Genomic DNA, 15,676 nt, shown 5'->3' on the forward strand with positions numbered 1-15,676 from the left:
CGACGCTGGTCATGTGTGATGCGTGATGACGTGCAACACTGCGCAAAAACACTACGAGGCCCAGAGAGAAGGAAATGAATAGTGGAATAAAGTCGTTATTTTTGTTTGTTTTTGCGCACAAAAAGTATTCTCGACGCTTGATAAACTTAAGATTGAGCCACTGATGTCACATGGACTACTTTGATGATGTCTGTATTGCCTTTCTGGACGTGAACAGTGACATGTCCATTGACTTTAATGGAGGAACAGAAAGCTCTCGGACTAAATCTAAAATATCTTAAACTGTGTTCCGAAGATGAACGGAGGTCTTACGGGCTTGGAACGACATGAGGGTGAGTCATTAATGACATAATTTTCATTTTTGGGTGAACTAACCCTTTAATAAAGACAGTCAACATCTGGCAAAACGTACAGATGTACTGTACAAGTGTACAGACTTAGTTTCCGTGGAATGGGCAAACAAATTCAAACAGAGTGATACAAATAATGAAAAGAGTGCTGTTATTTCAGCACTCAATTATACAAACCGTCTGTTGACTACTTGGACCAGCTTCATGTGTGTTCTTTGGTGCAACCTTCAAAAAAAAAAGAAAAAAAAAAAAGAAAAAGGCAGTTAAAATATGTTCAAGTATATTACTTGTAATTATGTATACGCAAGTCCTCCATGAACATACATTCTGTTGATGAATTGGACTGGCTGCATCTACATTCAATCTTTCATCCTCAAAGGACAACATGTAACAAGGAGAAGTACAATAATAAAGATTTGAAATAAAATTAAACTGCATTTACTCTTATGTTATGCACAAAAAGGTTAAAGTCATCATTTTATCAATGGATAAGTTTAATTTATAAAGTTGTCCGTTTCTGGTCTGAATAGTGCATGACACACAGGTCACTTATTATAAGTTATGTTACTGAAAAGGGAAATTACATACCAATGCATGTGATCCACTTCTCTTAATCGACTTAAACAAAACTTGAAACTTGTCCAAGGCTTCCACTTTCTCAGTTAGGTCGGTGTCAATAAATTCATTAAAATCAGCGCTAAATTTTAAAATTCGGTGGTACTCAGCAGCACAGGGGAGGAGACATTTGGAAGCATCAATTATTTCTGCTGCACTCTTGAGATGCTGCAATTTTTTGCATATCTCCTTTTCATCAAGTAGTACAGCTACTAGTGTTTTCGGAGTGTCCTCCATTTGAAGCTGCAAAAAGGCATACAAAAACACCAATCTGTTATGTACTGATTAAGCATAGTATTCACATTCATAATGTTAAAGAGTAGTTAACAAGCAGTGTTAGAATGAACTATCTATTTATTTACGAAAACATCAAGCTAGCATAATAAACTTCCGAGATAAACCTAAAGCAATCTTTTAATCTCCGAAAACCAGTCGTCCATTTTAAATTTGGTACGTTACTTCATACTACTTTTACTATTTCTGCCATATATTATGGTTAAAAAAAATAAATAAATAAAAGTAGTGTGCTAGTACGCGGTTCCGAATTCTGAATCTGTTTGTCTTGTATAATACAATGTACTCTCAATTTTTATTTATTTTTTTATCTTTTAAGAGAAGTGCCAATCCCGGGGGTGCGCGAGACCATGAGCACCCCCGGGATTGGCGCTTCTCTTAAAAGGACGTTGAAAACAACACATTTTGTGTTACTTTTAACTCAACAATTTGTTATTCCTGCTAATTTTATACACACCAGTGTGTTATTATTACACAATTTGTGTCAATTACGTACACGAAATGCGCAAACTGTGTTAAAATAGTCAAATTAACACATCCTTTTTGAGATGGCGCCTCGATTGTCGAAGTCAATCAAATTTTTACCGTTACCTTGATAAATCATGTTATTATTTAAGGGCATTTAACAAAACATCAATACATTCTGTTGTTTAATGAAAGAGAGGCGACAGATAGCAATGAAAGTGGTAGCTTTACCACTTTATCAAACTCGTTAACGAGCTGCGCAGCTGCAGCGTTTTATCAGACATCATGCCATTTGCAACAAATCAAACAAAGAAAAACAAAGCTCGTTAAAAATGAGTTCTCTCTAGAAAGTGAGGGACAAACCTACCAAAGTAAGTTATATGAGGAGAAATAAAAATCATTTGTGAAGCACTAACGTTAACTATCAGATGCGGTTGCTGCCTCAAGGCCTCAACTGCCTGTTGCGTCTACGGAAAATACCCATACACAGTTGAGGTCGCTAACTAAATGCACATTTGACCGTCTAAAAAAACAACAATAATAAAATACATTTGATCATTTATATTTGACAATTTCAAATAAAACATAAATCCAAATACCTGACGTGTGCATCCAAGTTATCCATCGATGAAAAAAGAGGCGCGAACTTGCTGCAGTTGCTTCTTGAGGCGCTGAGTGACGTTGCAGCAATGTGATTGGATGATAGTTAACACATATTGTGTTGGACACACTGTGTTGTTTCTCGCTCTCTCTTTCTTTTTATTTTTACACATGATCAACTTAAAATTACACAAAATGTGTTAAAATAGCCATAACACAAAAAATGTGTTATTAATTAACACATCCTTTTTGAGAGTGTGATAAAAGCATCGATGTATTCACTCATCCATAAACATTATTAGATCAGTTGGCTTGACGTTGAAGACAAGATCCATAGTTCTTAGCAAATGTTGCGTCATCAAACTACGCCTTTGTTATTGTAAAGAGGTTAGCGACCCCTAGTGGAGAAAAATTCCATACTGTCCGTTTAAGGAAACCACAAACACCTCAGTTGCAAAGCAAGCTTGCATCATGCTTCTAGAGATTCAAGCTTATTTTGCAAGTATGACATTCAAATTGACTTTCTGACTGCACAACACACTTTTTAACTTGGCATGTAAATAAGTCTTTGAGTCATATAGAGGTTTCTGGTAATACATAACCTCATAATATCTGGAAGCCAAATGATGCAGTGGGCCTTTACAAATCACTTTATATTTTGTAATACAGTACTTTTCAAATTCTACAACTGCTATATTTCTATCAGACACAACCCCAGACTGCTGATCAGCTTCTATACCGCTGCACAATAAAAAGCATCATGACTTATTGTTGTGTGGTATTCCGGCTGCACTGCTGCAGACAAAACTATCCTCCTCTGCTGAGATCTTCAGACATGTAATGTCTTCTTTTCTCTTCAGTTGATTTCATCTAAGGCTGTGTCTGAAGTCAGTTGTAGTTCTTTTGTTTCTGCTCATCTCTTTTTCTGTTCTCTTTCTTCTTTTTCTTTTTTTGATTTTGCTTGTTAAAGGGACACTCCACCCATTTGCATTAAGCTTTGCATTGTTAGAAACCCAGTCATACTATTGAATGGTCGTGCAATACCCTCTCATTTTCCCCTGAGACGGGAGAAATCCGTTATTTACCTCTTACACTTCCTCCTACAATGACGCAAAAATCGTCATTTTGCGTCATTGTAGGAGGAAGTGTAAGAGGGGGGGATTTCTGTTAAGACTACAGACACTTTCCTCATCTTTCCCAGGGGGCGGGAACCGCTCACGCTACAGACCTATTACAGATCAGTGGGTGGGACTTTACTCTCTGAAACTGAAAGCAATATCCTCCATCTTGTTTGAAGCTAAGCTAACAGGCGCTGTGGAGAGGAGACAGATGTACAGTTATGACAATAGCGGAGGAGAGTGCTTAATATGATATAGAAGAAGAGGATTTCGGAAGTCTGATGCTTGAATCAGGTGTTTGTGGCTACCTTTACAAGCCGCATTATAGCGAAGAGGAGCCCGGACTGGCTCGAGTTAGGGCGGACCGGTGGCGCCGGTGATCTCACTATGCAACTACGAACCGCTACGAACACAGAGATAGAGTCCGTCTGCGGCAAAGAATTTCAACGATGACAATTTCTCCTGGACGAAATCTCTGAATCAGACGAGGACACGGACGTTTGTGTTGAGAACTATCCTAGTTTCGCACCGCATATGTTCTGACTGAACATCCAGGTACCATGCAATAATTCACCTTTTCGAAAGAAATGCAAACGAGGAGTAATGCACTAATGAGTTCGCCAACTAACTAGACATTTTGTGTGAAATGAATTTCAAGCTCTGGTGGTAGCTAGCCTTGTAGACGGAAGAGTGATTTCTCTTATAGGCAGATATGCGCTTTCTGGATTAGTGGGAGTGGCTTGCGGAGCTGTGCAATGTGGTGCATGGTGGGAGTTGTTGTCTTTCATACAAATGCGTCCTGAAGTTATTTTTTGTCTTTCCTCGGTCACGAAGGCACCAAATTCAAAATTTATTTTACATTTCGACTACATATATGACCCACTTTAAATAAAAAACAATGTTCAAATGGGTGGAATGCCCCTTTAACAGGCTTATTAAAGGGGTCATATAATGGTACATGCACTTTTACAAGTTGATTGTACTGAAATGTGTGTTGGCAGTGCCTGTACACAACCATCATAAAATGATAAAAATCCATCCAGTGTTTTTTTTTTAATCTTCTTATATGTTTTCCACTCTCTCAAATTGAGCCGTCTGACCGTGTGACGTCACAAAATCGACGCCCCTCCCACGATTGTTGATTGACAGCAGCGTTTCAACACAGACCCGCCCTCGCTCGTGAGCGAGCTGTCAATCATAGCCCGCACGGTCATTGTTGATACGCTGGAGCAGAATGTCGTCTAAGCGATTGTGGTGTTCTGTTCTTGGGTGTAATAACGAACACAGCAGTCATTTTGATGTTCCTAAATCCGAACCGCTGAAGACGCAGTGGCTGAGTTTTGTTTTCGAAGGGAATATTCCCCACGCATTCCCAACGTCAATGCTTTCATGTTTGCGCAAATCTTTTCACACCAGACTGCTTTATAAACAAGGGTCAGTATAAAGCTGGTTTTGCTAAGAAGCTGCTCCTGAAAAAAGGATTGGTGCCAACTATTCGTGTTCCTGCTGCACCTCCAGAAGAAGAAGTGAGTGTAACGTTTTATTAACCTTTATATTAAAGCTGCAGTCGGCAAGTCTGCCAGATTGGGTCGACTTAGCCAAAATGTTGAATGTTTACAACTCTCATGCCCCTCCCCCACTACCAGCAAGCACCCTCCCATTGAGGTTGTGCTCGTCAGTGCTTCACTGTGCGTGTGTACCTGATTTTCTGTGAACACGTCCGTCTCTTCAGAATCGATCAACACCATGGACTCGGAGGTAGGCTGCCCTGGCTAATCTATCCATAGATAGCAATAACCGAGGAATTGGAAGCTTGTTAGTAGATTTTCTCGCCGCCATCACGCTTCATGCAATCTTCAGGCAAACTTCAGGCATGTCGTGTGCATGTGATATTGTAACGTGCGCGAGGGAGGGGGGATCTGTGGCGTGTGCACGACCTGTGATTGACAGTCAGATCTCACACCCCCCTGCGCTGATTGGACCCGATGATTTTGCAAAACAAATAACACGCTCCAGGTGGAGTTAGAAGCTCGGTTTTTTTTCTAAAACCACCTTATTTATGTTGTTCTGTTGGATTATAGTGTCAATTTCACTGAATATGATCAAAAAAAATGTTGCCGACAGCAGCTTTAATCTTTGCAAATCGCTTGCTGCACGCTTCACGATGAATGCGGTTTACACTCAGGGTACATTACGGCATGTTTTCTATGTACGACATTCTCAATATAATTTATAATCCTACGTTTATAATGAACAACGCGTTATGGTTATTGTATTATTGTGTTACGGTGTACGCACAGAACAGAGGGGCGGGGTGAGCAAAGCTCATTATCATTTAAAGACACATGCACTTAAACGGTGTGCTGAAAACAGCTGTTTTTGACCAGGTAAAATTAGTGTTTTCTTACAATACTAATGAGAATTTATAATTAAAGTATATTACAAACTTTTAATTTGGGCGGGGGATCCATATAGTTATCTAAGTCAGTCACACCTCGACTTTCTTCCAAATAACGCACATTTTTGGGGGTTGGTGGGTGGGGGGGATTGAAGGGGGTCTCGAAGGGGGTCTCGCCCAGGGTGTAATTCAATGTAGAACCGCCACTGCAATAAATCATCATTAAAGTTAACACACTTCTGTCTTTTAAGTCTAAAATCATAGTGTGATCAAAAAGAGACTAAGGAGAGAGAGACTCTACTTCAATAAGTAGAACACAACATGAGGTGGAGATACACTATCAACTACTGGCTTCAACAAAACATCAAGTCTGGGGTTGAAGATGAGCCCTCAAAGCTGTTGCACACAGTCAAGCCACCACCAACACGGCTCTGATGATGGTTGCAGTTTTAATACTCTCCTTCCCCTCCCACTGAGGTTTGGAAACATGTTTCTGCTGAGTGTGAGAACTCAGTTAGTTTAACCACACATGTTATTAGAGAAACACATGTGGTTAAAGAAGAGGAACTGACATCTTAAAGGGATACTTCACTTTGAATCTCCACAATGGTGATAAAATTATTCATGCTGCAATGCATGCTGGGAGTCGTGGGTGGGTTTTGTCTTGTGCTGGTACCCAGCATGCATTGTAGCATGAAACCTTTAATATGCTGATTCTTGATGTCTGTGTGTCTGAATGTTAGAGTAAAAGTTATAGTTAAAACAACAGCTTCTTCTTTGCTGCTTTTTAAGTAAGGACAATTAAAGGGATACTTCAGGATTTAGCATTAAGCTTTGTATTAGTAGAAAACCTGTAGTATTTTCGAATTACCGTGCTTTCCACCCTCATATCCCCCTGAGACAAGAGATTTATGTATTTTTTGTCTGGAAAAAATCCTCCGATGACGCAAAAATCGTCATTTTGCGTCATCGAAGGATTTTCTGGCCAGAGGCTAAAGACTACAGCCAGTAGAAGGAGCTGTCCCGCATGTTTTCAACCCGCCCATAGAGGGTAGGATCTCACTCACAGAATGTACACACAGTGTCAGCCGTCTTTCTTTGGAAGCTAAGCTAGCAGGCTCTTGTTCTGTGGAGAAAGCTGAATAGTAGGAGAAAGCTGAGTAAGTAGGGGTTACCATCCTCCTTTTCCCGGACTTGTCCGGCGGGCGAGATCGTTCAAAATGTCCGGGATTCAGCTTTTGCTTTCTGCGGTCGCCATTCATTGTTTACATGCACACCTTTTGTTTCAATCTAACTGAATTCATTCTGATTGGTGAATCTGAATGTAGTGTTTACATGAACGCTAAACAAGTGATCGGTTGATGTGCGTTCACATTGCTAAGAAAATTCCTGCTCCTCCATGAGAGATGCTAGACCCGGCGCGTCTCAGTAATGACGCCATCGGCCTCGCGCCGTTCTCCCGCGGCCGTCAGCCTCGTCCTGCTCGCCACAGTAAACATAATGAATGAATGGCGACTGTAGAACGCAAAAGCCGAATCCCGGGCATTTTTGGCGATCTCTAAATCCCTGGCAAACTCATCACGTAGGCTAGCCTTGTTGTTTTCAACCAACCTGATCTCACAGAATTACGTGAAATGAACACGACCCCTTAACCCCGATTTGCGTGGTGGTGGCACGTAATGTGTTACAATTACGTGTCGGCACCACGCAAACAACACCCATACAAAGTCAATGAGGCTCATTTGTCGTGGTGGACACACGGATTCCCTGGTTCAACAGTGGGCAGCGGTAAATGTTGTTTTCTAGTTTACGAAACGTCCTCCTTTTATAATTTATTGTAGTGTATTAGTTCCGATTTTTGTTGTCTAAATAACAGTAAATTGTTTGTGATATAACTATCCATTTATAGATGGAGTAGTTTTAAAGAATGGCCCGAGGCTGTGTTAAATAAATTGTTCCCTTTACTTTATTAAACCATTTACAATATTTTATTCTTTTCAATTGTATTGTCTGTCATAGCAGCGAATATTATTAATAATTATTATTATGAATCAGAAGACTTTCAGTCGTTACCACGGCAATGATACGTCACGTTACGCACGCTTCTTACCCATAATCACCGCGCTTTTACCACTCATTTCTCCCGCCACATGACTACAGTAAGTATCTCAACCCAAGGGGTGTTTGTTTGTTAAAAAGCACGCAAAACCTTTGCTGTTATTTCTTTAGTTGTTGCTGGATTTAATCATCCCTGGAGTTTAGGTTGAATTTGTTAGTGTTGCATTATCATTTACACGGCTGCCCGCCGAAGTAGTTACGTTAGCTAGCCAGCCAAATGACAGCTGTCCCGTCCCCGGCACAGTAGGAATGTGGCACTTCCACAACAAAAATCAGTTTAAACTCATGTATTTGTCCATGCGTTGTGAGGACAACAATTAACAACGTGTTGTTGCAGTGGTTAAAGTTTTATTCAAAGTGCAAAGTAAATGTCAGAAGTGTAACTAAGGAGAATTACCGCAATCGGGGATGGACTAGAATAAAAAAGTGGACCGGGAGTCTTTCCAGAGGATTTGACTGCTCAGTGCGACTCAATGTCAATGACCGTTCATACCTGATATAATTAATGCATAATTAACTTGTAATTAACATAATTATCCTGTAACACTTTGGTGCCATACTTTTGTAAGACTTTGCCATTTTAGAAGACACTGAAATCATCATAATTGTTACTTTAGTTATTTGTGACATTGAGAAGAGAGAGCAGTAAGTTAGATATTATGAGAAGCGTTTTATGCAACAGGACAGAAAAAGACCACCTTTTCCATTATTTGTAGGCCTAAATAAAAATAGATTTGTGTTGGTACTTGCTTGTGTCAAGTGAATGTGGTACAAATCTGATATTTGTACAGTAAGGATTGATTTGTATTATACGTAGTGGTTGTGATTGATACATATTCAATTAATAAGTACAATTACTCTGTCCTAACAATTAAGAAATGCTCATTTACTACAAATGCTATTCTAATAATCTTTTGCTTTTTTCTTGTTTTACAGCTATATTGCAACACTTTGACTCCACCAACACACACATATACACACACACGCACACAAATCAAACCAACGGCACTTTTAAGAGCCACTCTCTCTCTTTCTCACTTGTCTCTTTCGATCTCTCTCTTTCTGTTATTGTCTCTCTTTTAATCACTCTTTCAATCTATCTATCTCTCTCACTTCCATGTATTTCTGTTCAGAAATGGCTGGAGGGTCACAAAAAAAGACCTGCCCAAACTGCGGGGAAAAAATATATTGTGGACTTAAAATTTTTTCATTTTGCAACCATCCACAACCCCAAAACGTAAGACTCCAAAAAAAGCTGGAAAAATTTAAAAATCAGCAGAAGCAGTGGTTGGCATCTATGAAAAAAAAAATAAAATAAGTCCCACGTTCTTGATGATGCTGCCATTCTGGTATGTAGTTTTTTGATCATCTCATTCACCAAAAGTGTTTTATTATTTTGACATAAGCAAATAAATTGACTAGTTTAATATATTGCCTTACATCCACACTATTAATAAGAATATAATTCATGTTTACTGTTTTTTCCTACTATTATATCTAGGGAGTTGAAACTCATACAAATCCTCACATTTATCTCTCCAAAAATTATGTAAAAATCATTGTTTGTAGATGTTTTCTAGCATTGATGTAACTTCATTGGAAGTTGGGGTTAGGTGTCCTGCTCATAGACACCTCGACACTTGATTCAATGGAACCGGGGATTGAACCACCAATCTTCCGATTTATAGACAACCTACATGAACCACTGAGCCACTGCCACCCCAGTGTAAACTGTAAAATTCAGCTGTAAACTACAGTTTTGTGTATCTAATTGCTCTCTCTACCTCTCTGTTTCAGCTTGAGAAGTTGTATGCCCTTGGCATGAAGCCCCTGCTGCTAATTGCCCATCCTCCTAAGGTGGTGACAGGGACGTGCCATACTAAAACAAAACTAATGCTGCCAATGCATGCCCACCTTAGCACATCCGCTAAGAAATGCCTTGATAATGTGGATGCCATCTATAAATTGATGGTTGAAGGTGAGATTGCATTTATTTAACCTTGAAATGCATACGCATGCATGTATTCACTATCCGTTGTACAATTGTTGGTGTTGTCCTGTACATTTACAAACAGCAAAGACTAGAAATTCTGATCTGGCTGTAGCCTAGCTGCCACCTAGAGTCATTTTAAAGAGCTGGTATTGCGGAAAAAAATGGGAAATAGGACTTCCTGTGGTTTCTCATAAAATTAAAGCCAGGGCCCGTATTCATAAAAAATCTTAATGCAAAGAGTAGCTCCTAGTGACAAAATTCTAGGAAAATTCTTAGAAATGTGGGCGTTTACAGCCGGAAGTGGCAGAAAGATGAAGAGGGAGAAGAAATGTGTTGCAGACAATGGACAGTGAGTTAGCCTATAAGACGCTATAGATTAGATAATGCAGAGATCATGTTTAGTGACCGATCTTATTAAAGACACGCTAACATCTCCGTTACAGAACATAAATGCTATAGCGCCAGATTACGCATGTAATTTCAATGTGAAGGCTTAGAATAGACCCTATACATAAAAATTGTTTTCCTTCGTGGACAACCAACCAATCACAGTCTTCAAAAGATTTTGTCACACATAGCAACGGGGTCAGGCCCGCCTCCTCACTAAGATAAAAGTTTTTGTTTTTTCCTTGCTCAAGAGTTGCTCTCAGAATCACTCTTAAGCTAAGACTCCTATGTAAAAGTTTTTAAGCTAAATTAGGAGTTTTCTGAGAGGATTCTTAGAATCTTTAAGAATACGGGCCCAGGACTCTGACTCTATAGTAACGTAGCAATCAGGTTACATTGCAGTCTCCATCTCTTTCCTCTGTGTTCTCTCTCCATCATACAGGTCTGTGTGTCTGAGCTACACACACACTTATAGCACACTGTTAACCCTTGCTGTAAAATTCTGACAATATTATACCATTTTTCATTAAAACAGTAATATACCGTAGAAAATAAAAGTAGCCTACAGGAATATACTGTGAATTAACAGCGCTCAAAGTCGACACTCAGAGGCTGTTTTCACAATCACACCCTATACCCTCATTCACTATTCCCTACATTAGTTCACTAATATAGTCCCCTTGAATGAAAAGAAGTGAGTGAACTGAGACACTGATGAACACCTGATAAGCAGAATCACTGAAGGACAGAGAAACAAGAACAGAAAAAAGAGAAACACAAAAACTACAACTGACTTCCAGCTACACTGAGTGTGAAACCAGTTTACAAACCAGTTTACGATTATTTCTTTCATACATGTACAAAAGTTCTTGTTGAGAATTAACAGAGATTTAGTTATTAATAAAATTTGTTGTCACCATGATGGAGATCAGTATTTGCTTTAGTTGGTCTCTTGTCCCTGGATTTCTTACCTTTCATCTCTCCCTCTGACTGCTGTAACGGTGAGTTTATAAAACACATTTGTTATGGAAAGAAAAAGTCAAGAGGAAGATGACCAGGTGTTTTTATTCTTTTGTGATGATGTCACAATCATCTTGGACATGCCTGATTTTCAGTTTTTTCTTGTATATAGTCATTGAAATTATAGTTATCTCATATTTAGCATATATCTGTGAATCTACAAAATGAAATCAATATTTCTGTAATCAGGTCTTCTGAAGAATATTGTAATCATATAGTGCATTCAATTTTATTTTACTCCTGCTTTACTGAGACACACACAGATATCAACAATCAGCATATGAATCTCAACAATGGTGAAAAGTTTCATGTCGCAATGCATGCTGGGTTCCAGGATAATATAAAACTCCCAGCATGCACTGCTGCATGAATAATAATAATAATAAAGAAATATTGCCACCATTGTTGAGATTAATGTGCTAAATTGTGATATCTCAGTGTTTCTAAAACACAGTGTAGCTCTGTTTCTCTGGCTATGCATCATGTGTTAAAAAAAAAAAGAGTCATTGTATCTTATTGCTGCGTTTTCACAGTGGTGGTAATGCAACACTTTTGATTAAGGATTAAACTTTGAATAAGTGAGAATGAATTCCTTAGTGAATGAACAGGCAATATGATGATTTTGTCATCATAATCATTATAACTGCAGTCATTCATAAACTGTGTGTGCACAAGTGTGACTTGCAAAAACACAGCTCAAGCAGCAAAAGAAAAATTAATGTTTTAGCATCAGCATCCCAACTAAAGCAAGCACTGATCTCTATAATGGTAACTTCAAACCAAACATTTTCAATTAAACATCTCAATAACAACTTCTGTATGACAGAAATAAAGTCATACTGGTTAATAATAAGTGTAATAATGTGTAATGGCTGGAAGTCAGTCGTAGTTATTGTGTTTCTCTATTTTCTGTTCTTGTGTTTCTCTTTTCTTCAGTGATTCTGCTTACAATCACTTACATATTCCCTTAATTATCTCACTGCATCGTTACTTTTTACTCGTACTGTGGATTTCCCTGAGGGGTTGAAAGGGTTAACTGTGTAAGATAAAAAAGACACACCCACAAAATGTATTTTAACAGTAATAAACTGTAAGTTATAAAACAGGTTTATACTGGCAACACTGTTGCCAGTAGTTTACTGTAAAATTAATTTTTTGGGTCACCATTGTGCTGAAGAGTAGAGCCTGTGCTTCAGTCCAGGAGAAGATCTACAAACATTGATGATATGCTGTATGTTGCTTTATTTAACAGACGGTGTCTGTGTAGTTGCTGATCCAGTGAAAATCTTTTTATGTACAATAGTTTTTTAGTGGTCTCAAATGAAAGAAGTTCACAGTAATACTTTGTTCACATTATTAATGCATTATAAATTTTAGTTAATACATTTAAATGACAGTTGGTCAATTTAAGGCAGTCGGTTTCTGCAAGTGTAATTAGTTAACTATAATTTAGTGCATTTTTACAGAAACAAACTAGATTACAGTAAAGAACTGTACAATTAACAGTATTTTACTGGCAACAGTGTTGCCAGTATTTTACTGTAAAAAAAACCGGTAAGGTCTAACAGTGCAGGTTAAAAAACATTAAAGGCTGACGGTGGCTTCGGCTGTATTCACACAACATCTGCCAAAGTCGCTCTTTCCAACAGGGTTCTGTGGAGGTGGGGTCATGTTTATTTGTGCTTTAGAATGTAACCGAAATGAAACAATCAGAAGACCTTTTATTTCTCTGATTCACTGCTTTGTTCTTGCTAACACTGCTCACTCTCGTTTGGAGCTCGCTCAATCGCCGCTCTCTCTGCATGGGCCAACTTTGAATCATGTGTTTACAAACAGCAAGAGACAATCCTACTAATTTTACCCTTTAAGATTAACTTGTGTTAATGTTAATATATTTTTTTAAAACATAGTCAAAGTAAATCTACTACTTGTGCCACTGTGAATAGAGATTGGATGTGCAAAAAAGTACCTAACGGCATGAAAGTCACTGAGACCACAACCGGTGTTGGGCAATTTACTCAGGGAATTGTTACTCCTCCTGTAAAAGTTATAATATTACTTTACTTATTACAGGGAATTAAAAGTTACTAGTTACATTACTCGTCATGTTACTATATTACTTTTACTATCCCGCGCCCTGCCCCTTTCTAAAAAGTGACAGATAACCTGTTTAGTCCGCTTATTTTAGAAATGAATCCACTTTACTGGAACAACAATAATTAACATTAGGAGTCAACAATCAGCCAAACTTTACACATTGCTGCCTCTCCGACCAGGTGATGCTATACAGAGAAGCGATGTGCATATTTAAAAAATAATAAACAGTTTCTCCCAACATCGGTAATAGCTATCTAATGCTATTTAACTAATAGCATATTGATAAGAGCAGGGTGGAGTATGTTTTTTTTTACAAAACATATAACGTTTCCCAACAAAATAATGAAAAATAAAACAATAAAGCAAGTCAACCCCGATTTTTGAACTAATGTTTTTTCTGCACATGTATTAATAAGAGCAGTATTCAGTGTTTTTACAGAAGATTCAACTTTGCTTAATGCCACTCTCCCGACGAGTGCATGCATCACTGGCAGTAGCATCCTACCGGTCAGCACCGGCGTTTGCAAATTATATATTATATTTGTGTGTTCTCCATGTCCATTTATAGGCTGGACAAGACTCAACCCAGACCAACTACCTCAAGAAGAGGAGAACTTCGTCCTACATTTGGTGACGTGTGACTTAACCCCTACCACCCATATCCAGTCACCACAACAGGAAACACCAGCCACAGCATCACAAAACCAGGCTCCATCCATTGGCACACCAGCAACCCAGACTACATCCGTCTGCACGTCACCCCACACATCACCGCACCCTGCTCCATCCATCTACAAACCAGCACACCTGGCTCCATCCATCCAGCAACCAGCACACCTGTCTCCATCCATCCAGCAACCAGCACACCTGGCTCCATCCATCCAGCAACCAGCACACCTGTCTCCATCCATCCAGCAACCAGCACACCTGGCTCCATCCATCCAGCAACCAGCACACCTTGCGCCATCCATCCAGCAACCAGCACACCTGTCTCCATCCATCCAGCAACCAGCACACCTGTCTCCATCCATCCAGCAACCAGCACACCTGGCTCTATCCATCCAGCAACCAGCACACCTGGCTCCATCCATCCAGGAACCAGCACACCTGGCTCCATCCATCCAGCAACCAGCACACCTGGCTCCATCCATCCAGCAACCAGCACACCTGGCTCCATCCATCCAGCAACCAGCACACCTGTCTCCATCCATCCAGCAACCAGCACACCTGGGTCTTTCCAGCCACACACCACCACACCTGGCTCCATCCATCCAGCAACCAGCACACCTGGCTCCATCCATCAGAAAGATGACACATCAAGCAAAACATGACATTTGTAACTATTTTTGCATTTTACAATGCTGAATTTGCAACTTCAACATTAGCTTTTTAGTCATTATATTTGCTGTATTTACAACTTTTACATTGTGCACACTGGTGCCAAATAGCTGGTCAGCTCAGTGCCTGATCACAACTCTATCTATCTATCTATCTATCTATCTATCTGTCTATCTGTCTGTCTGTCTATCTATATATATTATAAATAAATAAATACATGATACTAAAATCTAAAGATCTTGTACATACTGCTGGTTTTGATGCGCTCCAATGTCTGTCCTCTGAGTAACTCCACTTCTTGCACTTGCTTCAGAAGGTACTTGATGTGCTGAGACATCTCCTTTACCAGGATGCTCTGCTCCTCCTCCAAGCGTTTCAGCAGCATTACCTGGTCGAAGATAGATCTCTTCAACCTGAAGGTGTTGCCTTTGGTTGGGGAAAGTAATGGAATAGTGGACAAGGAATGTTTATTATTATATTATTATATAAGTATAACAGAATTATGTTATTTCTGAGAAATCTTTTTAGCGACAGCATTGTTTCTGTAGAATATAAACAATTTCAAAATATGAATAAAAGTCACAATAATATAATTTGAATTATATAATTCTCCATTCAAATTGAGAGCTTGTGAAATTGTGATGGTCAAGCATTTTATTTGTGATTACTACAGCAGAATAACATGGTGTTGATCTCACCATTCAATGTTTATGCTCCGTGATTAATATTTCCATATTTTGGTATTCATGATATTTTTTATTTCAATGTATCATCCCATTCCTGTATTGTTGCATGACAAGTAACAAAAAGGACAATGGTAAATATGGAAATGTGGAAAATGGAATAAATTTTGTAAAGCCAATGTAGAGTGATGCCATAGGCT

The 15,676-nt window shown here is 39.0% G+C and overlaps 1 protein-coding gene across 1 annotated transcript; it reads left to right on the forward strand.

The window, feature by feature from the left end:
* The first annotated feature begins 24 nt into the window (after positions 1 to 24).
* LOC311079281 (uncharacterized protein) lies at positions 25 to 15,508 on the forward strand. Its single transcript, XM_084108539.1, has 3 exons — positions 25 to 332; positions 9,756 to 9,936; positions 14,024 to 15,508. The coding sequence occupies exons 1-3, from the start codon at positions 327 to 329 to the stop codon at positions 14,818 to 14,820; spliced, it is 984 nt and encodes a 327-aa protein (XP_083964665.1). The 5' UTR covers positions 25 to 326; the 3' UTR covers positions 14,821 to 15,508.
* The last annotated feature ends 168 nt before the right edge of the window (positions 15,509 to 15,676 follow it).

This window comes from Abramis brama, assembly GCF_963993115.1.
Source record: "Abramis brama genome assembly, chromosome: 1".
NCBI classification, from domain to species: Eukaryota; Metazoa; Chordata; class Actinopteri; order Cypriniformes; family Leuciscidae; genus Abramis; species Abramis brama.